The 23,622-nt window shown below is 48.9% G+C and overlaps 2 protein-coding genes across 2 annotated transcripts in view; one reads left to right on the top strand and one right to left on the bottom strand.

The window, feature by feature from the left end:
• CPSF7 (cleavage and polyadenylation specific factor 7) overlaps positions 1–2,787 on the bottom strand; it is an 81,751-nt gene extending 78,964 nt beyond the window's left edge. Inside the window, 1 exon segment of the mRNA XM_075325250.1 lies at positions 2,536–2,787. Coding sequence (XP_075181365.1) covers positions 2,536–2,625 — 90 coding nt within the window. The 5' untranslated portion in view covers positions 2,626–2,787.
• Positions 2,777–22,918, top strand: SDHAF2 (succinate dehydrogenase complex assembly factor 2). The gene is made up of 4 exons (XM_075325251.1): positions 2,777–2,870; positions 5,803–5,996; positions 6,885–6,994; positions 22,273–22,918. The coding sequence occupies exons 1-4, from the start codon at positions 2,850–2,852 to the stop codon at positions 22,401–22,403; spliced, it is 456 nt and encodes a 151-aa protein (XP_075181366.1). The 5' UTR covers positions 2,777–2,849; the 3' UTR covers positions 22,404–22,918.
• The last annotated feature ends 704 nt before the right edge of the window (positions 22,919–23,622 follow it).

Here is a 23,622-nt window from a genome sequence, read left to right as displayed (position 1 = left end):
CTGACTGTGTGACATCTCACCTGCGACCTCCCAGCGACTTACCTGCGATCTCTATCAGGTCACATCATTTTCGGGATCACTGGTAAGTCGTTGTGTGTGACTGGGCCTTTAAATTGAGTCCTTTTGTTAAGGATCCAAACATCCTTATCAGTTTAAAAGTCCCAAATGTTTCTCTCTCCTTCATCTTTAAAATGACCTTTCAGTATTGATACTTTTATAAAGGTATCACTCCAAAAATACTTTTGTCATTCTTAGGACGTAGTATTTCAATTGATTTTTCTGGATAACACGGTACCACAATATTACCCTGTATTGCACATTGTAAGGTATTTGGACAAAATAATTACTGCCCACTCTCCAACATTACAGTCTTTTTTAGAACTGGAGGTCCATTTTAAAGGGAATCTGTCACCAGGCTAATGCCACCTCATCTGAGAGCAGCATAATATAGGAGAACAGGCCCTAAATCCAAAGATGTATCACTTGGTTTACTGGGTGCAGCAGTTGTGACACAATCAAAGTTCTCAGATGTAGGATGAAGCAGAGTTCAGAAAGCTAATCCCGCCCACACCAGGCTCTCTGTATACACAGTCTATTACCAGTGAGCTGCTAATCCAAAAAGGGACGTGGTTGGTCCAGGGCTCATGTGCACTGTACACCTGACAGTGAAAATCAACTGGTGATTAAACCTTCATTGTAAGTAAACAGCACACAGCCGGATAAGTGACACATCGCTGAATTCAGTCCCTATCTCCTGCCGTCTTCAGCTTGGATAGCAAAAACATGCTAACAGATTCCCTTTCAAGGAAATCTGTCACCAGGTTTTTGCCACCTAATCTGAGAGGAGCATAATGTAGAGACAGAGACCCTGATTCCAGCGGTGTCACTTAACTGGGCTGATTAGTGTAGTTTTGATAAAACCACTGTTTAACCAGCAGGAGATTATCATTTGAGGACTATTGTCAAGCTGCCTGATAGTCCAGCATATTCATGAGCTTTGTATAACCCCTCCCCCACCACTGATTGGCAGCTTTGTGTACACTGTATATGGGCAGAAAGATGCCAATTAGTGGTGTGGGTGCTGTTATAGAGTGCCATATTCAAATAACTGCAACCAAAGAATGAATTTTATCAAAATGACAGCAAGCAGACTAGTAGGTGACCACTAGAATCAGGGTCTCGGGTTGGGGGGGGGGGGGTGGCGTCAATTCCCTTTTACTATAAAAGTCTGCAGTTATCATTGGGTTAAGGCATCTGTCAGCGGATTAAACTCTATAAATGTATCTACATAAATTTGTCTAAGCCAGTCCATTAATAATAATTTATTATATAATTTCCAGTCCATCTCTATGGGGTGGTACGATGGAGGATGTTGGTTGATAGAAGGATCAAGATGTAAGTGTCAGGCAGTTCCTTATTCCCTTATCCTCAAAAGGGTGTCCACTACTGGACAACCCCTTGATAGCTACAGGGTACAGCAAAAATAAGAAATCAAACAAAATACACTTACCTCTCGGATCGGAGCCGTTCCTCTGATCACAGCACTGTCCCTTGCAGTCACATGACAGCGGCTACTGATTGGCTGCAGTCTTTGTTTTGGTAGAACAGTTGCCCACAGCGGTCACGTGACGTTTATGTCACTAAATCGCAGGTGAGAAGCTGAGATCAGAGGAATGGTCAGATCTGGAAGGGAAGGTTAGATTTTTTTCTATGCTGCATCTTAGGGCTATTAAATGTTGTCCAGGAGTGGACATCCTTCCATGAGGCAGTGGTAATAGTTGGTGGACAAATGAGAAATGTCCATCTATTCAATCCCCCGAGCTTTCACCACTGGAGTAGGGATTAGGTGTAGACACGAGGACAGGTGATCCCTCAATGCTCCTGCCTGGTGCAGGAATCACATGGCGGCACCTGCAGTACAATCTGTGCACAGGAGGATAGAGGAGAAGCCCAGAAGAATGCTATCTAGATTTATTGGAAAAGATTCAGTAAAACCTGCATCTCATTCATTGATGTCTGGTGATTGTACAGGAGTCCAGGGGGCGGTCCTCCTGGGGATTAGTTATCTCAGTCACAGTAACACCGCCCACTGGACTCCTTTGTGTACAAACACCAGGGATCTTCATTAATAAAATGCAAATTCACGAAAATATATATGAATGATCAGCTCCTCCTGCTCTACATCCCACCTGCACATAGGGGGCTATGTTTACCAGGTCAGCATCCCTTTAAGAAAGCCTGTCATGTGATTCCCTCTCAGCCAATCAGGGGCGATCATGTGTCCTGATTTGCATACAAAGCAAGAAACCCTTCCAGCCCGCCCTATATGAGGACCACAGTGAGGAGTCCATGGGGAGCGGAGCAGTGCTGGTGATTGTGGGGGCGTCACCCTGGCCTGCCCATCTCTCCCCTCACACACCGCCCCTCCCCCAGCCCGGATGGCGGATAACAGACAAACGGCACAATGCATGCAGAGGACGGACACGTGCACCCTCAGCCGCACACCACATACAACAAGTAAATAAATGGCTGTACATCTCTCTTGTCGGCGACGGCCCGGGTCTCCCCCATCTGCATGAACTCCTCATCGGCGTAAATATCTATAAGATCCGCCCCGTCCGCCATACCCGGCCCGGGACACCGGGTGTCCGTGTCCGGCTCTGTCTGCCCGTTAGTGACGTCAGGCCGCAGTCGTTTCTGGATCCCGCGCACGTCCCTCCGCACAGAGTGGAACTCTACAGTTCCCACAATCCCGCGCTCACCGGAACTTCCGGCCGGCGGGGTTCCTGCTCTCAGCAACTTCCGGTTGTGGGGGCCGGACTGTTCGAGTGACGTCAAAGGCGCGCAGGATGCTGGGAAGCAGAGCCAGGGTGAGGACTAGCTCCGGGGAGAGGGGCTCCGGAATCCCCCTGCTGCAGATCGACCTCCGTGACTACAGAGTGGCAGGACCATCATGTGTGGCCGGGAGCAGTCTGATAGACTGGAGCCCGTGCACCTGTCCTCTGAAAACTACATCTCCCAGCATGCCCTGGCTGTCTGTAGATATGGAGGCATGCTGGGAGTTGTAGTTTACCCACAGGCAGGAGCTACATACTGCATTCTCTGGGCTGTATACATGTTTACAGCACGTTCTTCTGGTCAGTGCAGGGAGTGAGATTGTCCTGTGGTTGGTCTATGACACTATTCACACGCTGTATATTTCCACCTGGAGATTGACATGTGTTGTGGTTTTTTTTTAACACTAGAAGTCCTAGAGAGGGGTCATTTAACATTTCTACCATTCATTGGAACCCTATGGAGCTGGAAATTCATGGGACTTCTATTGTTAAGGGGTTGTCCGGGATCTGGGCTCCAGTTAGGACGTTTGATCATGTGCACAGCGACTCCACATCGTTCTGATCAGTGCAGGTCAGACGCCACCCATCACTAAATTACCACTTATCCTGTGATAACTTGTCACTGGTCAATCCCTTTAAATCCACAGCGTGTCAATTCCTCTTCCATATTCCAGCCTTACAGTGTGGATATTGCCGCAGATCAGTGACGGATTTTTAGAATCGTGTGAACGCAGCCTCAGACTCTGTCATTGTTCTGCGTCATGTGGAAATGAAGGGACTGCTGGTCAAATCCTCTGCTTGGAGGGGTCCTTTTATTTCTTATCCAATCCTTCGTTGTCCTTATTCACATTGATGGTTGCACCTTCTGCGTCCTCCACAGATCATCAGGGGCAATGCACACAAGGGAATTAAAGCTTTTGCCCACAACAGCGACTTCCCAATGTGCAGAAGAATGTGGATCATGCAGGAGACGCCGTCAATAGCAATCAATAATCCTGGCAACCTGATATTAATGTGGTTAGTTTCCATGACATTACATTTGTGTCATAACCTCTGTTCATTCTGGACAGGAACTGCAGTATTCCCCCATTTACTTAAAGGGAATGTTGTCAGTAGAATCCTCCCTCCTGAGCCGCCTATATGGCCATGTAGGGCATAGGAAGCTAAATAAAATGATACCTTAATATCAGCAATCTAATGGCTTATTCCAGAGAAAAAAAAAAAAAAAATATATATATATATATATTTTGTAAATGAGCCGTCAGGATCTCTGGGCCGGACATAGATCTCCCTGAGAATCTCCAGAGATCATTGTAAATGAATGGAGGAATTACCAGTGTGAGTCATGTAATGACTGACAGTCTGATCTAGATGTCTCACACTGGTAACGCCTCCTTTCATTTATAATAATCTTTTTAAGCAGATTCTTGGGGAGATCAATGTCAGGCCATAGATCTTAGCAGCTTATTTATATGTCAACAAAAATGTGGATTTCTAGGGAATAAAATATCAGAGCGCAGATATCATTTTATTCCGCTTCCTATGACCTACATGCCCATAAAGATGGCTCAAGAGATTTGATCCCACTGGCGGATTCCCTTTTGGCTGGTTTCAGATGTCAGTGTTTAATCTGGTACAAGCCACACAGATGGGTATGGTCATACGTGTGTTACATGTGTGACATCTGTGTTTGCATACGTGGGACATGTACCGGAGAAAACACGAATCTTTGTAATAAAAAGATTTTCTATATTCACCTGTATCCAGCGCTGTTTTCTTTGGATCTGCTGTCTCTTGCTTCTGACCTCCCTAATTATACTCATTGAATATTATTCACTGCACCCCGGAGCATCGCAGGGGACAGCATCGCCAGTGACAGGTGAGTATCCAGCAAGTAGTGTGTGTGCAGTGACATCCAAGAGGTCACCAAAGTTCCCAATGAACTCTGATGACCTCTTGAAGACATCCGCAGTACAGTGGGTGTCACGATGGTGACTTCACGGGATCATCTGAGTTAGTTGGGAACTTGAATGACCTCCTGGACGTCACTGCACACACACTGCTTGATGAATACTCAAATGTCCCCGGCGATGCTGTCACCACAAAGCTCCGGCTTCCAGCTCCACGGTGCAGTGAATAATTAATATAATGAGCAGGGTCAGAAGCTGAAGACTGCATGGCTGGATACAGATGAATATAGAAACGTGTTTTCTCCAGTACGTGTCACACTGATGTCACACAGATCACATCAGTGTGCAATCCGTGTGACACCCGTGCTGCTGGTGAAAAAACGGATACGTCTCAGTGTGTGTGTGTGTGTGTGTGTGTGTGTGCGTGCGTGCGTGCGTGCGTGCGGGTTCACATGGTCTGTGTGAAAACACGACCATGTGAGTAACACCATAGAGTGACATGGGTATGTGTGGCATCAGTGTTAAAAACGGATGTCATGTGTACCTGAAACACGGACGTCTGAAACCGGCCTTAAATGGAGTCCTTCACCCAAACTGACAGTATGAACTAAGCACATAGTCTTGTACTGTATTTAGCCCTTATTATAATCAAAAGTTTAGTGTTCTGTTCACTGCCTCCATATAATATAATATATGGTAAATAGGGTATTGCCAAGAGACTCCGCTTCTCCCACAACCAGTGCTGTCAGTCACCGGTGAGGGCGGCAGGGGATGCAGAGCATTGCTCCGAGTATGTTCTGCACACCAGGGGTGCACCGGATACCCCGTCTAGCGTATATTATTAAACTTCAGTTTGTGCAGAGCGGAGGCAGAGATTAGAATGATAAAGGCACCATTATTATTTCCCCTCTACAAGGCTATGTGCTTAGTTTATGCTGTCAGTTTGGATGAACAGACTCCATTTAGAATTCGGTTCCTTTAAGAACTGTTCATGCTCTTGAGCAGATTTGTCTCCTACACCTTTTGTATTAATACTCTTCTTGTGTTTCTCGTAGTTTGCACTTCTCTCATCTGTGTTAATACGCCAAGGACCACGGCTGCTGACAACTGGTGAGACGGGAAGAAATGCAGAAGAAATCCAGCTGCCTGTTTGGAAGGAGCGAAAAAATGAAAAAACGGAAATAAAGAGAGCAAGGCTTTTATATGAAAGCCGCAAGAGAGGCATGCTGGAAAACTGTATACTGCTCAGGTACGGCTCGTCTGTCTGCTTGCACCCGCTTTGGCTGATATAGAGGAAGGGGAGTGCTGTGTCTCCCCCACTATCACTTCTAAAGGCTGCTTTACACGCAGCGATATCGCTAGTGATGTCGCTCGTGAAAGCACCCGCCCCCGTCGTTTATGCGTCATGGGCAAATCGCTGCCCGTAGCGCACAATATTGCTAGTACCCGTCACACTATACTTACCTTCCTAGCGACGTCGCTGTGGCCGGCGAACAGCCTCTTTTCTAAGGGGGCGGTTCGTGCGGCGTCACAGCGACGTCACACGGCAGGCGTCCAATAGAAGCGGAGGGACGGAGAACAGCCGCAGGAAAGTCACGCCCACCTAGTTGCCAGAGGATGCAGGTACGGTGTTGTTCGTCGTTGCCGGGGTGTCACACGTAGCGATGTGTTCTGCCTCAGGAACGACGAACATCCTGCGTCCTGTAACAGCAACGATATTTAGGATTTGAACGACGTGTCAACGATCAACAATGAGGTATTTTTGATCGTTGGCAGTCGCTCGTACGTGTCACGCAACAACGTTGCAAACGAGGCTGGATGTGCGTCACGAATTTCGTGACCCCCAACGACATCTCGTTAGTGTAAAGCCCCCTTTATTCTCTATTCTTCTACAGGGGCGCCACTACAATTGGTGCAGGGGTTGCAATCGCACCCGGGCCCTCGAACCTAGGGGGCCACAAAAGTTCCTTTCGCCTAAAGAAAAAGACTAATGTTTTTAAAGATTTGCAATAAGTTGGGGCCATGTTGGAGCTTTTACATTGGGGCCCATGAGCTTCAAGTTGCGCCACTGTTTTTCTGTATCCTTATATCTAGTGAAGCACAGAAACATTGGCTGATTTTTTTTCTGTCTTTGTAGTTTGTTTGCCAAAAAGTACCTGAACACCATGACAGAGGCCCAGATGTCACAGTATGACCGCCTCATCAATGAGCCAAGCAATGACTGGGATATATACTACTGGGCCACAGGTAAAAATCTTAAAAGTTTCTTTAGGGGAGCTGGATTGGAAAGAGAAGCTTAGTGAGTGTTTAGCTGTGTTAGCTCCAAGGACAGAGTTAGGCTATGTGCCCACGCAGCGTTTTTATGTGCTCATAAACATGTTTTGTCTGGAAAAAAGTGCTTTTTTCATGCTTTTTCACATGCCTTTTTGTCATGGCAATCCCGGGGTTTCAGGCGCTGTACCCCAGCTGATGTTACAGCCGGGACCCGGCTCTCTCTGTTCGGAGCAGATCCTGTGCCCCTCCCGGTAGTTTAACCCCCTGAATGTTGTGATCACAGCATTCAGGAGGCAGGGAGAGGATTCTCTTACCTCTCCCTGACGATTGGGTCATTATAATGTGATGACAGGGATCATGACAACCCAGGGTTACTGAACTACGGATCGCCTCACAGATCAGGGCATCTATGTCACCGAAGTTCCCTCCAGCAAAGTCCCGCAGGCCTAGGTGCCGGAGACCCTGGTGACGTCACAAGGTTCATGCCGATGGATCTGCAGGAAACCCCTGATCTGCCAGCATGAACTTGATTCATCTTGAGACGTCACTCAGGTTACCTGCGGTCACAGGTGAACATCCAGCTGTGACCGCAACTAACCTGAGTGACTTCACCACAGATCGCAGGTCACTCTCTGTCTGCAGTTACAGCGTGTGCGGACATGTTCCATGATCATGGGCTGTAATTTTAGATTTAGCAGACATGAATTGTCATGGGACCTTGTGTGGATTACGTTGGACCTGCAGGGTCAATCAGATACAGTGGTGGGTGGGGAAAGCAGTGAATATTCATTAGAGATGATTGTTGGACACAGAAGTAACGCTGCAGCCGCTGGGATTTGATAAGTATGTACTGCTTGCTTCCTTTTTTTTTTATTTTGACGGTGGACAATCACAGTCATCTCAATACTTGACATGGCTGTCATCGTCAGGGAGGGAATGTTTTTTTCCCATCTAATCATTTACCGATCCTTGGCAAGATCTTTTGTCCGATGTCTGATCCCGATCCGGTCAAAGATTGTACGATTTTAACATTTTCCAAAATTTGCAGATCAGGATTGCTCATCTCTACTGCAGGGAACCCCAGTAATGTCAAAAAGCACAAAAGAAAGCAACGTGGGCATTACACATGCAATTTTTACTGACTCCATTGAAGTCAATTGGGGAAAAAAGTAGGAAAAACGCTGGAACAATTGACATGCTGCTTCTTTTTTCAGGAAAAAAAGAAGCAACGTGCGCACATCAGGTCACGATTCTCAGACTTTGCTGGGATGCTTTTTCCTTGCTTTATTGATTAAAAAAACAAGGCAAAATGCTATAAAAATGCACTGTGGGCACAAGGCCTAACTTATAGAACTCAATATAGGAAACTCTATCCTTAGTGTTATTCCCATCTCCATAAATGGATATTGTCGGATAATTCTTGTACAAACAAGTTTGCAATTTACTCCTTATTGAAATTTTCAGCCATCCTTGAGATATTAAAGGGAACCTGTCACCACTTTTTTGGCCTATAAGCTGTGGCCACCACCATCAGGCTCTTATATACAGCATTCTAACATGCTGTATAGAAGAGCCCAGGCCGGGGGTATAACATAAAAAACACTTTTTAATACTTACCTAATGGTCGGGCTGTGGGCCTTATGAGTGTCTCCGTTGTCCGGTGCCGACGCCTCCCCTTTCGGCCATCTTCGTCCTCTTTCTGAAGCCTGGGTGCATGACGCGGCTATGTCATACACTCGCCGGTCCTGCGCAGGCGCACTACAATACTTTGATCTGTCCTGCTCAGGACCTGAATGCCGGCGAGTGTGTATGACGTTGGACCCGTCATGCACCACAGCTAGAGAAGGAGAACAAAGATGGTCAATAGAGGCGGCACCGGACAACAGAGACGCCCATAAGACCCACAGCGCAACCGTTGGGTAAGTATTATAAAGTGGTTTTTATGTTATACCCCCGGCCTGGGCTCTTATATGCAGCATGTTAGAATGCTAGATATAAGAGCCCGGTGGTGGTGGCCGCAGCTTATAGGCCGAAAAAGTGGTGACAGGTTCCCTTTAACACATTTGGTGTACAGCTTTTCTTTATCGTTCCTTATGGGAGACCCAAACCATGGGTGTATAGCTTCTGCCTCCGGAGGACACACAAAGTACTACACTAAAAGTGTAGCTCCTCCCTCCGAGCATATACACTCCCCGGATGACAAATCCAACCAGTTCAATGCTTTGTGTTCAGGAGGTCACACACACACATGCATCCTCTGATTTTTGATTTTTGATTTCAAAGATTTGGAAGAAAAGCGGGTCCAATCTGGACTCCCGGCATGTCCCTTCTCACCCCACTGTGTCGGCGGTGCTGTTAAGGTTGATTTCAGGGCTGGAGCCTTCACATGCCGCGCTCCTTCGCCATCCCTTGGGGCTCTGGTTTGAAGTGGGAGCCATCACGGTTCTCACTGCTTTGCAGGAGACCGGTCTCCATCCGCAGCCCTGTTCAGGATCCTGCCGGACGGAGCGATGACCCCCCAGGGACCTGGCACCTGCGTCTCAAGCTAAGTACTGAGACGTTATTACCACAGAAAGTGGTCTTTCTAGGGGTCCCTTGTACTTTATTTGTGGGGGAGAATGTGTTATATGTATGTTTTAACATTTCCGGCCGGTTCTCCAGTTTTCACTGGAGAACCGCGCCGATGGTGCCTGCACGCTGGCCGCATGTTTAAATCTAGGCCCCGGCTTCGCCTGAGGCCTAGTTTCGATTCTATGTCAGTCAGTGCAGTGAGACAGGGTGGCTCCGCCCACCGGCTGCTCAGCACAGGGAAGGGACACTCCTCACTGAGGAAAGATTCCCTCCCCTGTATGCCTCATTTGCCCTCCGTCCTGCTCTCAGAGTAGGCCCCGCCCCCTCTCCTCGCTGTGGACGCCATTTTCTCAGCGTTCTAGGGCACAGAGATCAATGTCTGCAAACACATTGTGACAAATGGGGGCCTGGGACAGAGCCCCCAGTTCTGGGGGATCTGGAGGGCACAGAGATGCCCCTATGTTAAACAGTCTGGCAAGCCACAACCTCCGGTTGTGCAGCTGCTTATACACTCTGTTTATATACTCTGCTGGGGGTTTTTTTTTTTCCGAAAAGCCCCCACTTCTGGGGAATCTGGAGCAGAGATGTTATGTTAAACGGTCTGGCAAGCCACAACCTCTGGTTGTGCTGCTGCTTATATACTCTGTTTATATACTCTGCTGGGGGTCTTTCTGGACAGAGCCCCCACTTCTGCAGCATGTCTCATATCAGTGCAGGGCTGCAAGGCTGTTTTTTATTATGCACCGCATGTTGACTCGTACTGTCTGTACCGAGCACATAACCACATTGTGATGCCTGCTCTGACATAGTGGTGCCTCAGCCTGGAGGCTTATCCCCAGTGGTCCCTCCGGCTGCTCCGGCTCCGGGGTAGAATCCCTCTCTCCAGGGGACAGCTGTCCCGGACACTGCTGAGCATGCATCAGCCCCCTTCTCAGGGCGCTTCTGCTGCTACGGCTCGCTCAGCAAAGCTCACAGAGGATTCTTCATCTGGGAGCCCGTCCTCCTAAAATGGAGACGCAGGGTCCCCTTTCCCTCCTCGCCCCGCGGCTCTGGTTCACGAGCTGACTCGCAGGACAAGGAGGATGCCTTACTGGGGGCTCGGACGCTCTCCATGTACCCCATTGATCTGTCCGAAAGTGACGCAGATGCTAATGATTTGATTGCGTCCATTATACTTGTACTGGACCTCAATCCGCCTGTATCAGGGGAGCACCCCTCTTTGGCAGAAAAGCATCAGTATACCTTGCCTAAGAGAACAAGGAGTGTGTTCCTTATCCACTCCAGCATTCAGGTCACTGTGACCAAGCCCAGAGCCTGTCCTAACAGACGCTTCCCAGAGCGTGGTTCTGATGACTGTTTCCCCCTTCCACCAGTGGTGGTCAAGGAGTGGGCTCATTCACCAAGGGTGGACCCTCCGGTGTCTAGACTTTCAGCCCGGACAGTTGTATCAGTGGCTGACGGCACCTCTCTGAGGATCCCACTGTCCGCCAGGTTGTCCTTCTGGCCAAATCTATATATGAGGCAGCAGGGGCCTCGTTCTCCCCATCTTTTGCAGCAGTGCGGGCTCTCAAAGCCATCTCTGCTTCTCGGGAGGAGATGCATTCCCTCACCAGGGCCTTTATGCCCGAATTGGTTGCCTTAACTTCCAGGCTTCAGTCTTTTCATCCTATAGCTGGAGACTGTCACCGCACTGCGGTGGCCTCGGCTACTTCCCTCGCTATCCGCAGGTTCCTGTGGCTTCGAGAGTGGAAGGCAGATGCTTCTTAAGAAGTTCCTTGCTGGACTCCCTTTTGCTGGGACCAGTCTATTCGGTGAACAACTGGATGAAATTATTAAGGAAGCTTTTGGCAGGAAGAGTACTTCCATGCCACAACCCAGGAAACCTTCCAGGGCAGGAACCAGACGAGGTTTCGTTCCTTTCGTTTCCTCTAACTGGTCGTCCTCTAAGCCCTCGGCCTTGTCCACTAACTCAGCCAAGGTCCGTAAACCAACTGGCGCATGAAGCCGCGTCCTAAGTCGGCAGGAGCTGCTGCCACCAAGGCAGCCTCCTCTTGATTATCTGGCCGCGCCAGTAACGTCCTTGGTCGGTGGCAGGCTCTCCCTCTTGGGCGACGTGTGGTTTCAACACGTCTTCGATCAGTGGGTGTGGGTTACCATCTCCCACGGCTACAGAATAGAATTCTATTCAGCCGCCAAACAGATTTTTTCTGACAACTCCCCCCTGCTCCAAGGCCGCCGCCTTCTCACAGGCCGTGGCATTCTTGCAGGCCAATGGAGTAATTGTACCAGTTCCCGACTGGGAACGGTTCTGAGATTTCTACTCAAATCTCTTCCTAGTCCCCGAAAAGGACGGTGCTTTCCGACCTGGATCTCAAGCTTCTCAACAAGCATGTTCAGGTGCGGCAATTTTGCATGGAATCTCTGCGATCAGTCAATGACCCAAGGAGATTTCTTAGCATCCATCGACATCAGAGATGTCTCTCTGCATGTGCCATTCGCAGTTTCACACCAGCGTTGGCTACGTTTTGTAATCGGAGAGGAACATTTCCAATTCGTGGCTCTCCCCTTTAGGTTAGCCACGGCCCCTCGTGTATTCACCAGTTGCGGTTCTGCTCCTCCAGGGGTTGGTAGTGATTCCTTACCTGGACGCCCTTCTAGTCAGGGCTTCATCCAGTGCAGACTGTCAGCGGAGTGTCTCGCTCACTCTCGCCACGCTTGCAAGTCCACTCTGACCCCGACCCAGGAACTTACGTACCTAGGGATGCAATGCGAGACTCTGCTGGCACTTGTGAAGCTGCCCTTAGTCAAACAGCAGTCTCTTCATCTGGCGGTTCGCTCTCTGCTGAGGCTCCGCCGTCATTCCATCAGGCACCTCATGCAGGTGCTGGGTCAGATGGTGGCGTCAATAGAAGCGGTTCCCCTTGCCAGTTCCATCTGCGTCCCCTGCAGCTGGACATTTTCCGCTGTTGGGACAAGGGACTTCTTCCTTGCACAGGCTGGTGGCTCTGTCGCCACAGACCAGGAGCTCTCTTTAAGTGGTGGCTTCGGCCCCTCTCTCTGTACCAGGGACGCTCCTTTCTGGCCCCGTCATGGGTGATTCTCACCACGGATGCCAGTCTATCCGGCTGGGGAGCAGTGTTTCTCCACCACCGAGCACAGGCCACTTGGACTCCGTCCGAATCAGCCCTCTCGATCAATGTGCTGGAAATCAGGGCTGTAGTCCTAGGACTCGCAGCCGCCTAGCAATGTTGGAAGTTCAACATATCCTTCAGTGGACGGAGGACTCCAAGTCCACCATATCCGCAGTCCACATCCCAGGCGCAGAGAACTGGGAGGCAGATTATCTCAGCCGTCAAACCGTGGACAGCGGCGAGTGAGCCCTGCATCCGGCAGTGTTCCGGTCAATTTAGTAGGCAGGGCACTCCGGGAGTGGATCTAATGGCATCCCGGCACAACAACAAGGTCCCGGTTTACGTGGCTCACTCCCACGATCCTCAGGCCTTGGCAGCGGACGCGCTGGTTCCAGATTGGTCCCAGTTCCGTCTGGCCTACGTGTTTCCCCCTCTAGCTCTCTTGCCCAGAGTCCTGCGCAAGATCAAAATGGAGGGCCGTCGGGTCGTACTCATCGCCCCAGGCCCAGGCGAGCTTGGTTCCCAGACCTGCTCCGTCTGTTCGTAGAGGTGCTGTGGCATCTCCCGGACCGGCCAGACGTTCTCTCAGAGGGTCCGTTTTCCACAACAATTCTGCGGCTCTCAGATTGACGGCGTGGCTCTTGAGCCCTGAATCCTTACGGCTTCAGGCATTCCTTCCGAGGTCATCTTCACTATGACTCAGGCTCGGAAGTCTTCCTCGGCCAGGTTTTACCTCAGGACTTGGAGAATTTTCCTGTCCTGGTGTCGTTCTTCCGGCCATGCTCCTTGGCCGTTTTTTCCTTGCCGACCATCCTGTCCTTTCTACAGTCCGGCCTGCAGCTAGGTCTGTCCCTCATTCCCTCAAGGGACAGGTCTCGGCTCTGTCAGCGGCGTATCGCCCGACTGGCCCAGGTGCGCACCTTCATGCAGGGCGCATCTCACATCATTCCGCCTTACCGGCGGTCTCTGGATCCCTGAGACCTTTCTTTGGTCCTCATGGCCTTACAGAAACCCCCCTTTGAGCCTCTTAGGGAGGTTTCGTTGTTTAGTCTTTCACAGAAAGTGGTTTTTCTGGTGGCCATAATTTCTCTCAGGAGAGTCTCTTATTTGACTGTGCTCTCTTCGGAGTCACCCTTTTTGGTTTTTTTTTTCACCAAGACAAGGTGGTTCTCCATCCAACTCCGGGCCTTCTCCCTAAGGTGGTGTCTCCGTTCCACCTTAACCAGGACATTTCATTGTCTTCCCTTTGTTCGGCCCCTGTGCATCGCTTTGAGAAAGCGTTGCATGCTTTAGATTTGGTGCGGACGCTCCGGATCTATGTGTCACGCACCGCTGTTTTTTAGGCGGTGCACCTCTCTTTTTGTGCTGACCACAGGTCAGCGCAAGGGTCTCTCGGCTTCTAAACCGACCCTAGCTCATTGGATTAGGTCGGCCATATCCGATGCCTACCTATGTTCTCAGATGCCTCCCCCGCCAGGGATTAAGGCGCACTCGACCAGAGCTGTCGGTGCCTCTTGGGCTACGGCTCAGCAGGTCTGTCAGGCTGCCACTTGGTCTAGTCTGCACACCCTTTCGAAGCACTACCAAGTGCATGCTCATGCTTCGGCATATGCGAGCTTGGGCAGACGCATCCTTCGGACGGCTGTCGCCCATTTGTGAAGTTAGGTTTCGCCTACTTCTCAGTTTCTGTTTATTTCCCACCCATGGACTGCTTTGAGACGTCCCATGGTTTGGGTCTCCCATAAGGAACGATAAAGAAAAAGAGAATTTTGTTACTTACCGTAAATTCTTTTTCTTATAGTTCCGACATGGGAGACCCAGCACCCTCCCTGTTGCCTGTTGGCAGCTTTCTTGTTCCGTGTGTTTTCACCGGCTGTTGTTGTAGACAGAAGTTCCGGTTATTCCGGGTTTTACTCTATCTCTGGGTGGATGTCCTCCTTTAGCTTTGGCACTAAACTGGTTGGATTTGTCATCCGGGGAGTGTATATGCTCGGAGGGAGGAGCTACACTTTTAGTGTAGTACTTTGTGTGTCCTCCGGAGGCAGAAGCTATACACCCATGGTTTGGGTCTCCCATGTCGGAACTATAAGAAAAAGAATTTACGGTAAGTAAACAAAATTCTCTTTTTTGCCTTGGAGACCGACCATTGCTGCTAGGTAGCAGAACATGCGCACTAGGTGTATTTTACCGCGTTTTTGGTCTTAAAACTGCATGACTTTGCTTCCCCAGCAAAGTCTATGACTTTTAATTATTGTTGTCCACACACAGGTTCTTTTTAAAGCTGCGTTTTTGAAGTGGGAAAAAAATAGACATGTCAATTCTTTCGTGCGTTTTGCTGCGTTTTTCCACCCATCTAATGCATTTGAAAAAAAACGCAGCAAAACGCAACCAAAAACGCTGTGTTTTTATCGCTGCATTTTTGCCGCGTTTTTGTGCATTTTTTTGTGGCCAAAAACGCAGCGTTTGTGAGAAGTGCAAAAACGTCCTAGTTCGCACATAGCCTTAATAAACTCTTTTTTATTGAGCTTGTAAGCAACATTTTGAAGCTGCCCAGGATCGCTAAAGGGCGCTGTTACCCTCTTAACCCCAGCCAGCTTCATCATGGTGCTTACAGGCCAGATAGCAGAAGTGGTCGGTCTCCGAGGCAACAAGCTGTAAATAAAAGTCTTAATATCTCAAGAACGGCTGCAAATTTTAATAAGCACTGAATTGCATAAGTGCTTGATTTTACAAGCACTATCTGACAATAATCATATATGAAGAAGAGGATAACTCTTTAACCCCTTAACGACCTTGGACGTACTGAGTACGTCATGGTGACATGGTGCTAAAGGACCCATGACGTACTCAGTACGTCCTGGCGAAATCGCGGTCCCGGAGCCCCGGGGAGTGAAATTTATTTACTTAAACGGTGGATTCGGGAAGGAGGGGACCTCTGCCTGACGTCAGGAGGGGTGGTGCCTCCTCCCCGAACCTACAGAGGCTGTGATTGGCTGACGAACGCCGCTCAGCCAATTACAGCCACTGTAATGTTCCAGCCATTGAAAATGGCTGGAACATTGAAATCCAGCCCTGATCAGTGCTGCTGTAGCACTGGCCATTGGCTGGAGCTGGGTGATCGATGCTTCACCCGCCCCCAGCTCTGATTGGAGAGACCGGTCTTGTGACCGCTCTCTCCAATCAATGTGGATCTGCGGCCTGTGACCGTCCCTGGAAGCCGAAGCTCTGCGGGTGCCCATCGGTAAGTTGCTGCCCCCCGCTCGCCCGCCCCCTGTCCCAGCCCGCTCGCCCGCCCGCCCGCCCCTGTCCCAGCCGCTCGCCCGCCCCTGTCCCAGCCGCTCGCCCGCCCCTGTCCCAGCCGCTCGCCCGCCCCTGTCCAGCCGCTCGCCCGCCCGCCCCTGTCCCAGCCGCTCGCCCGCCCCTGTCCCAGCCGCTCGCCCGCCCGCCCCTGTCCCAGCCGCTCGCCCGCCCCTGTCCCAGCCGCTCGCCCGCCCCTGTCCCAGCCGCTCGCCCGCCCCTGTCCCAGCCGCTCGCCCCGCCCCTGTCTCCGATCGCCCCGCCGCCACGCTCGATTTACCGCTGTCCCCGCCGCCGCTCCGATCCACCGCTGTCCCGGCCGCCGCTCCGATCCACCGCTGTCCGGCCGCCGCTCCGATCCACCGCTGTCCCGGCCGCCGCTCCGATCCACCGCTGTCCCCGCCGCCGCTCCGATCCACCGCTGTCCCCGCCGCCGCTCCGATCCACCGCTGTCCCGGCCGCCGCTCCGATCCACCGCTGTCCCTGCCGCCGCTCCGATCCACCGCTGTCCCTGCCGCCGCTCCGATCCACCGCTGTCCCGGCCGCCGCTCCGATCCACCGCTGTCCCGGCCGCCGCTCCGATCCACCGCTGTCCCGGCCGCCGCTCCGATCCACCGCTGTCCCGGCCGCCGCTCCGATCCACCGCTGTCCCGGCCGCCGCTCCGATCCACCGCTGTCCCGGCCGCCGCTCCGATCCACCGCTGTCCCGGCCGCCGCTCCGATCCACCGCTGTCCCGGCCGCCGCTCCGATCCACATGTGGGGGGAGGGTGGCTTGCAGTGCTCCACATGTGGGGGGAGGGTGGCTTGCAGTGCTCCACATGTGGGGGGAGGGTGGCTTGCAGTGCTCCACATGTGGGGGGAGGGTGGCTTGCAGTGCTCCACATGTGGGGGGGAGGGTGGCTTGCAGTGCTCCACATGTGGGGGGAGGGTGGCTTGCAGTGCTCCACATGTGGGGGGGAGGGTGGCTTGCAGCACATGTGGGGGGGGAGGGTGGCTTGCAGCACATGTGGGGGGAGGGTGGCTTGCAGTGCTCCACATGTGGGGGGAGGGTGGCTTGCAGTGCTCCACATGTGGGGGGAGGATGGCTTGCAGTGCTCCACATGTGGGGGGAGGATGGCTTGCAGTGCTCCACATGTGGGGGGAGGATGGCTTGCAGTGCTCCACATGTGGGGGGGAGGGTGGCTTGCAGTGCTCCACATGTGGGGGGGAGGGTGGCTTGCAGCACATGTGGGGGGGGGAGGGTGGCTTGCAGCACATGTGGGGGGGGAGGGTGGCTTGCAGTGCTGCAAGCCACCCTCCCCCCACATGTGCTGCAAGCCACCCTCCCCCCCCCACATGTGCTGCAAGCCACCCTCCCCCCCCCACATGTGCTGCAAGCCACCCTCCCCCCTCCCCCCCTCCATGTTCTGGGGCCCCCCCTCCTCCATGAGCCATCTCTCTCTCCCATCAGACTCTGCCCCCCTCCCCGATCTGCTGCCTGCTCTCTCCCATCCTCTTCATCTACTGCCCCCTCTCACCCTCCTCAATCTGTTGCCTCCTTCATCTGCTGCCTCTTCTGTCTGCTGTGATCCTGCTGCCTAGATCCATCCTGTAAGGTAGGTATCCCCATCTCACCTCCCCCCCCCCCATCCTCTGCCGCTCCTCCACCCGCTGCGCCATTTCCCATCATCCATCCGTTGCGCCCTTTCCCATCCTCTGCCGCTCCTCCATCCGCTGCGCCATTTTCCATCTTCCATCCGCTGCGCCCTTTCCCATCCTCTGCCGCTCCTCCATCCGCTGCGCACTTTCCCATCTTCCATCCGCTGCGCCCTTTCTCATCTGCCGCCCCGCCCTCGTCGCATCGCATTATCCAGCGCAGTTGCTTGCTTCCAGACTGGAGTGGATGATGCGATGCGAGACTCGTGCATTGCTCTCACGTTTGGCACTGGTCTTAGTGGCAGGCGCTCATATTTTTTTTTTTTTTATTCATTTTTTTTTTTTTTTTACTGATGTCTGTATTTTTTATTTCGCCAAACTAATTTTTTTGTATGGGGGGGGGGTCTAGTTTCCAAAATGGGATCACATGTGGGGGAGCTCCATTGTTTAGGCACCTCAGGGGGTCTCCAAATGCAACATGGCGTCTGCTAATAATTCCAACCAATTTTACTGTGAAATGGCGCTCCTTCTCTTCTGAGCCCCGCCGTATGCCCAAATTGATTTCCACCACATATGAGGTACCTGTGTACTCAGGAGAAATTGCACAATACATTTTATGGTGCATTTTTTTCTGATACCCTTGTGAAAAAAAAGCTACCTGTTTGAAAAAACAATTTTGTGGTAAAAAAAATAATAAAATATTTTCACGGCTGAACATTACAAACGTTTGTGAAGCCTCCAGGGGTTCAAAGTGCTCACTAAATAGCTAGATAAATTCCATGAGGGGTCTAGTTTCCAAAATGGGATCACATGTGGGGGAGCTCCATTGTTTAGGCACTTCAGGGGGGTCTCCAAATGCAACATGGCGTCCGCTAATAATTCCAACCAATTTTGCTGTGAAATGGCGCTCCTTGCCTGCCGAGTCCTGCTGTGTGCCCAAACATTTGATTTCCACCACATATGGGGTATCTGCGTACTCAGGAGAAAATGCACAATACATTTTATGGTGCATTTTTTCCTGATACCGTTGTGATAAAAAAAGCTACCTGGTTGAAGCAACAGTTTTGTGGTAAAAAAAATTTTTTTTCTTTTCACGGCTCAACGTTATAAACTTCTGTGAAGCCCCCAGGGGATCAAAGTGCACATCAAACATCTAGAAAAAATATTTGAGGGTCTAGTTTCCAAAATGGGGTCACTTGTGGGGGAGGTCCATTGTTTAGGCACCTCAGGGAGTCTTCAAACCCGACATGGCGTCCGCTAATGAGTGCAGCTAATTTTGCACTCAAAAATTCAAATGGCGCTCCTTGCCTTCCGAGTCCTGCCGTGTGCCCAAACATTTGATTTCCACCACATATGGCGTATCTGCGTACTCAGGAGAAAATGCACAATACATTTTATGGTGCATTTTTTCCTGATACCGTTGTGATAAAAAAAGCTACCTGGTTGAAGCAACAGTTTTGTGGTAAAAAAAATTTTTTTTCTTTTCACGGCTCAACGTTATAAACTTCTGTGAAGCCCCCAGGGGTTCAAAGTGCACATCAAACATCTAGAAAAAATATTTGAGGGGTCTAGTTTCCAAAATGGGGTCACTTGTGGGGGAGCTACATTGTTTAGGCACCTCAGGGAGTCTTCAAACCCGACATGGCGTCCGCTAATGAGTGCAGCTAATTTTGCGTTCAAAAATTCAAATGGTGCTCCTTGCCTTCCGAGTCCTGCCGTGTGCCCAAACATTTGATTTCCACCACATATGAGGTATCTGCGTACTCAGGAGAAAATGCACAATACATTTTATGATGCATTTTTCCTGATACCCTTGTGAAAATACTAATTTTTATGGCTAAAGTAACATTTTTGTGTTAAAAAAGTAAAATTTTCATTTTTTCGTCTACATTGCTTTGGTTGCTGTGAAGCTCCTAAAGGGTTAATAAACTTCTTGGATGTGGTTTTGAGCAGAGTGAGGGGTGCAGATTTTAGAATGGGGTCACTTTTGGGTATTTTCTGTCGCCTAGGTTTCTCAAATCACTCCAAATGTGATGTGGTACCTAAAAATTTTTTTTATGTAAATTTTGTTGGAAAAATGAGAAATTGCTGATGAACTTTGAACCCTTCTAACTTCCTAACGGAATTTTTTTTTTTTTCAAAAATTGCGCTGGTGTAAAGCAGACAAGTGGGAAATGTTATTTAGTAACTATTTTGTGTGACCTATCTCTCAGATTTATGGGCATAAAATTTCAAATTTTGAAAATTGCGAAATTTCAAAATTTTCGCCAAATTTCCGAAATTTTCACAAATTAACGCAAAACATATCGGCCTAAATTTACTACTGACATGAAGCACAATATGTCACGAAAAAACAATCTCAGAATCGCCAGGATCCGTTGAAGTGTTCCAGAGTTATAACCTGTCAAAGTGACACTGGTCAAAATTGCAAAAAATGGCCGGGTCTTTAAGGTGAAAACAGGCTGGGGGCTGAAGGGGTTAAAGGGATTGGCCAGATCTTAACAATTTATGGCCTCTCCAAGGATAGGTTGTCAATACGAGATCACTCAGCACCACAGCCTCCTATTAAAGTGAATGAGAGATAATGTGCAGTACTCATCAGCGACTACTACCCACTGGACAACACCTTTAAATTTGGCTGTAAGCACTCACCTCCCTGTTCGGTTGAAACCAGAAGTTTACATACACTATCTGAAAAGACACATCTGCAGGTTTTTCCTCACAATCTGACATGAAATCAGAATAAACCTTTCCCATTTTAGGTCAATTAGGAACCAAAATTAAGTTTATTTGCCAAATGCCAGAATAATGAGAGAGAAAGAATGTTTTATGTCATTTTTATTACTTTCTGCAAAGTCAAACGTTTACATACACTAAGAGCACTATGCCTTTAAACAATATGGGACAGCTCATATGATGATATCATGTCTTTGGAAGCTTCTGATTGGTTTATTGGCAACATCTGAGTTAATTAGAGACACACCTGTGGATGTATATTAATGCACACCAGATACACACTGCTTCTTTTTATAGGATCGTGGGGAAGTTAAAAGAAATTAGCCGAGATGTCAAGATGAGAATTGTGGACTTGCACAAGTCTGGCTCATCCTTGGGTGTAATTTCCAAATACCAGAAGGTTCCTCGTTCATCTGTGCAAACAATTCTACGCAAATACAAACAAGATGGAATGTCCAGCCATCATACCGCTCAGGAGGCAGACGGGTTCTGTGTATAGGAGATGAACGTGCTTTGGTCAGACATGTGCATATCAACCCAAGAACAAAAGCAAAAGACCTTATGAAAATGCTGGTGAAAGCTGGTAAGATTGTATCATTGTCCACAGTGAAACAAATATTGTATCAACATGGGCTTAAAGGCCCCTCTGCCAGGAAGAAGCCATTATTCCAAAAATAACATAAAAAAGCCAGATTAATGTTTACAAATGCATACAGGAACAAAGACCTTAATTTTTGGAGACATGGTCTGTGGTCTTACTAAAGTAAAATCGAACTGTTTGGCTATAATATCCATCATTTTGTTTGGGGGAAAAAGGGAGAAGGTTTGAAGCCTAAGAACACCATCCCAACTGTTAAACACGGGGGAGGCAGCATCATGTTGTGGGGTTGTTTTTCTGCAGGTGGGATTGGTGCACTTCACAAAATAGATGGCACCATGAGGAAAGAAGATTATGTGTCAATACTGAAGCAACATCTCAAGACATCAACCAGGAACTAAAATCTTGGGCAGAAATGGGTCTTCCAAATGGACACTGACCCGAGCCATACTGCCAAACTGGTTACAAAGTATCTTCAGAGTAACAAAGTCAATGTTTTGGAGTGGCCATCACAAAACCCTTATCTCAATCCTATTGAAATTTTACGGGCAAGGTTTAAAAGGCCGGTGCAAGCAAGGTGACCTACAAACATGGCTCACTTACACCTGTTCTGTCAGAAGAAATGGGCCCAAATTCCTACCAACTATTGTGAGAAGCTTGTGGAAGGAGACCTAAAAAGATTGACCCAAGTCATAGAGTGTAAGGACAATGGTACCAAATACTAATGAAATGTATGTAAACTTTTGACTTTGGAGAAAGTAATAAAAATAACATAAAACATTCTCTCTCTCATTATTTTGGTATTTGGCAAATATAAATAATTTTGGTTCTTAATTGACCTAAAACAGGAAAGGTTTATTCTGAATTAATGTCAGATAGTGAGAAAAACATGCAGATGTGACTTTTTAGAAAGTGAAAGGAAACTTCTGGTTTCAACTGTAGTTAATGGGGATAATTAATAAATAGCTATTCCCATGTTATAAAATGATGGCTCATCGCTCAGAGACCCCTATGATGTGATCTGCCATCACCTTATGGACACGTGAATTGCCCAGTTACATCATTTCACACGGTTGAGCACACGGTTGAGCACACGGTTGAGCACACGGTTGAGCATACGTTTGAGCACACGGTTGAGCACACGGTTGAGCACACGGTTGAGCATACGGTTGAGTACACGTTTGAGCACACGGTTGAGCACACGGTTGAGCACATGGTTGAGCACACGGTAGCTTCCCATGGACAGTTAACTGATTCATCCACTGATCATTATTTTTTACAGGAGCAGAGGACCCACCCGAGGAGTTCAATAATGAAATTATGCATTTGCTAAAGGAGTTTGCCAAAAATCGAGACATGGAGCAACGTCTGAGGCAGCCAGACCTGGAATATTTATTTAAAGAGGATCAGTAAAGATGGCCATGTACATCAGACAGACATCAGCTGAAGCTGCCCACTCACCTAATGTTAATGAATGTTTATCTGATGTGTGCCCAGCTTATTTCACAGAGTGGGGTGGATGACCAGGAACATTGAATTTCAACATGCCCTACCCTTTGTTCTTAGGGGAGTTAAGCCTCTACCAAAAGTGTCTGGCGTATTTATCCACCTAAATTGAAAAACCAATGCTGTGTATGAGGCTGTTACTTTGCAATAGTTATCAGCCGAACAAGTTTGCCCTGCAGGAATACAAAGTGTATGGCCACTCACCTGATTTTCACTGCTGATGGCGGTATCTTTCCCAGTCATCAGCAATTTGTATACTGTCCTCTCCAGCTGTATAAAAGATATAATTCTAATGGTAATAATAAAAAAGGAAAGTTTGCTGTGAAAATATATATTACTATTTAAAATAAACGGTAAACTTAACAAACAATTGCATACTTTGCAGAATTATTAAAAGATTGTCTGATTAAGAAATCCATAAAGCATTTTCTGTCCATTTATTTCCAAGGTAATATGTAATTGCCACAGTTGACGGACAGTCCTGTGGTGTCCGGCTGTGGAAGGTCGCAGTGTTTGGCTACACAAACTGCTCCCTGACATTCTATTCTTCCTGCTGTGTTGTAAATGGTACTGTCATATTTATCTCTCGGCATGGATTGGCAATCCTTGATTAATGCTCTACTAGCTGAATCATGTCGGATTTCTCTTAATGTGTCCCCCCTCACTGTTTTCATGATCGATGGATCTTTTTTAATAGAACCTCAATAAATATTTTTAACCTTCTTTGAAGTGCTGAAGATCATACTCTAGTTTCCTTGTCTGTGGTCTGCCTGAGGCCAGGGCAGCTCCGTGCACCAACACCGATCCTGATCTGGACTTTAGTAAGGGTGAGCTGAACTACTTTTTCTAGTTTCTGCATTTGCAGTTACATAGGTTGAAAAAAGCCCTAGGTCCATCTAGTTCAACTTTTCTCCACCAATTATACATTTTGTCACTAAATCATTTATAACCGACAATGTTGTGTGTACTGAGGAAATCATCCAGCCCTTTTTTAAAAAATTGTTATAGTATCTGCCATAACTACCTCTTGTGGTAGGGCATTCCACAGTCTGACTGCTCTAACTGTAAAGAACCCTTTCCTATTTAGCTGTCGGAATCACTTTTCTTCCACTCGCAGTGAGTGCCC

Source organism: Anomaloglossus baeobatrachus, chromosome 10, assembly GCF_048569485.1.
Source record: "Anomaloglossus baeobatrachus isolate aAnoBae1 chromosome 10, aAnoBae1.hap1, whole genome shotgun sequence".
NCBI classification, from domain to species: Eukaryota; Metazoa; Chordata; class Amphibia; order Anura; family Aromobatidae; genus Anomaloglossus; species Anomaloglossus baeobatrachus.
Note: the sequence above shows the minus strand (reverse complement) of the source record. Positions and strands in the feature narration are given on the sequence as shown.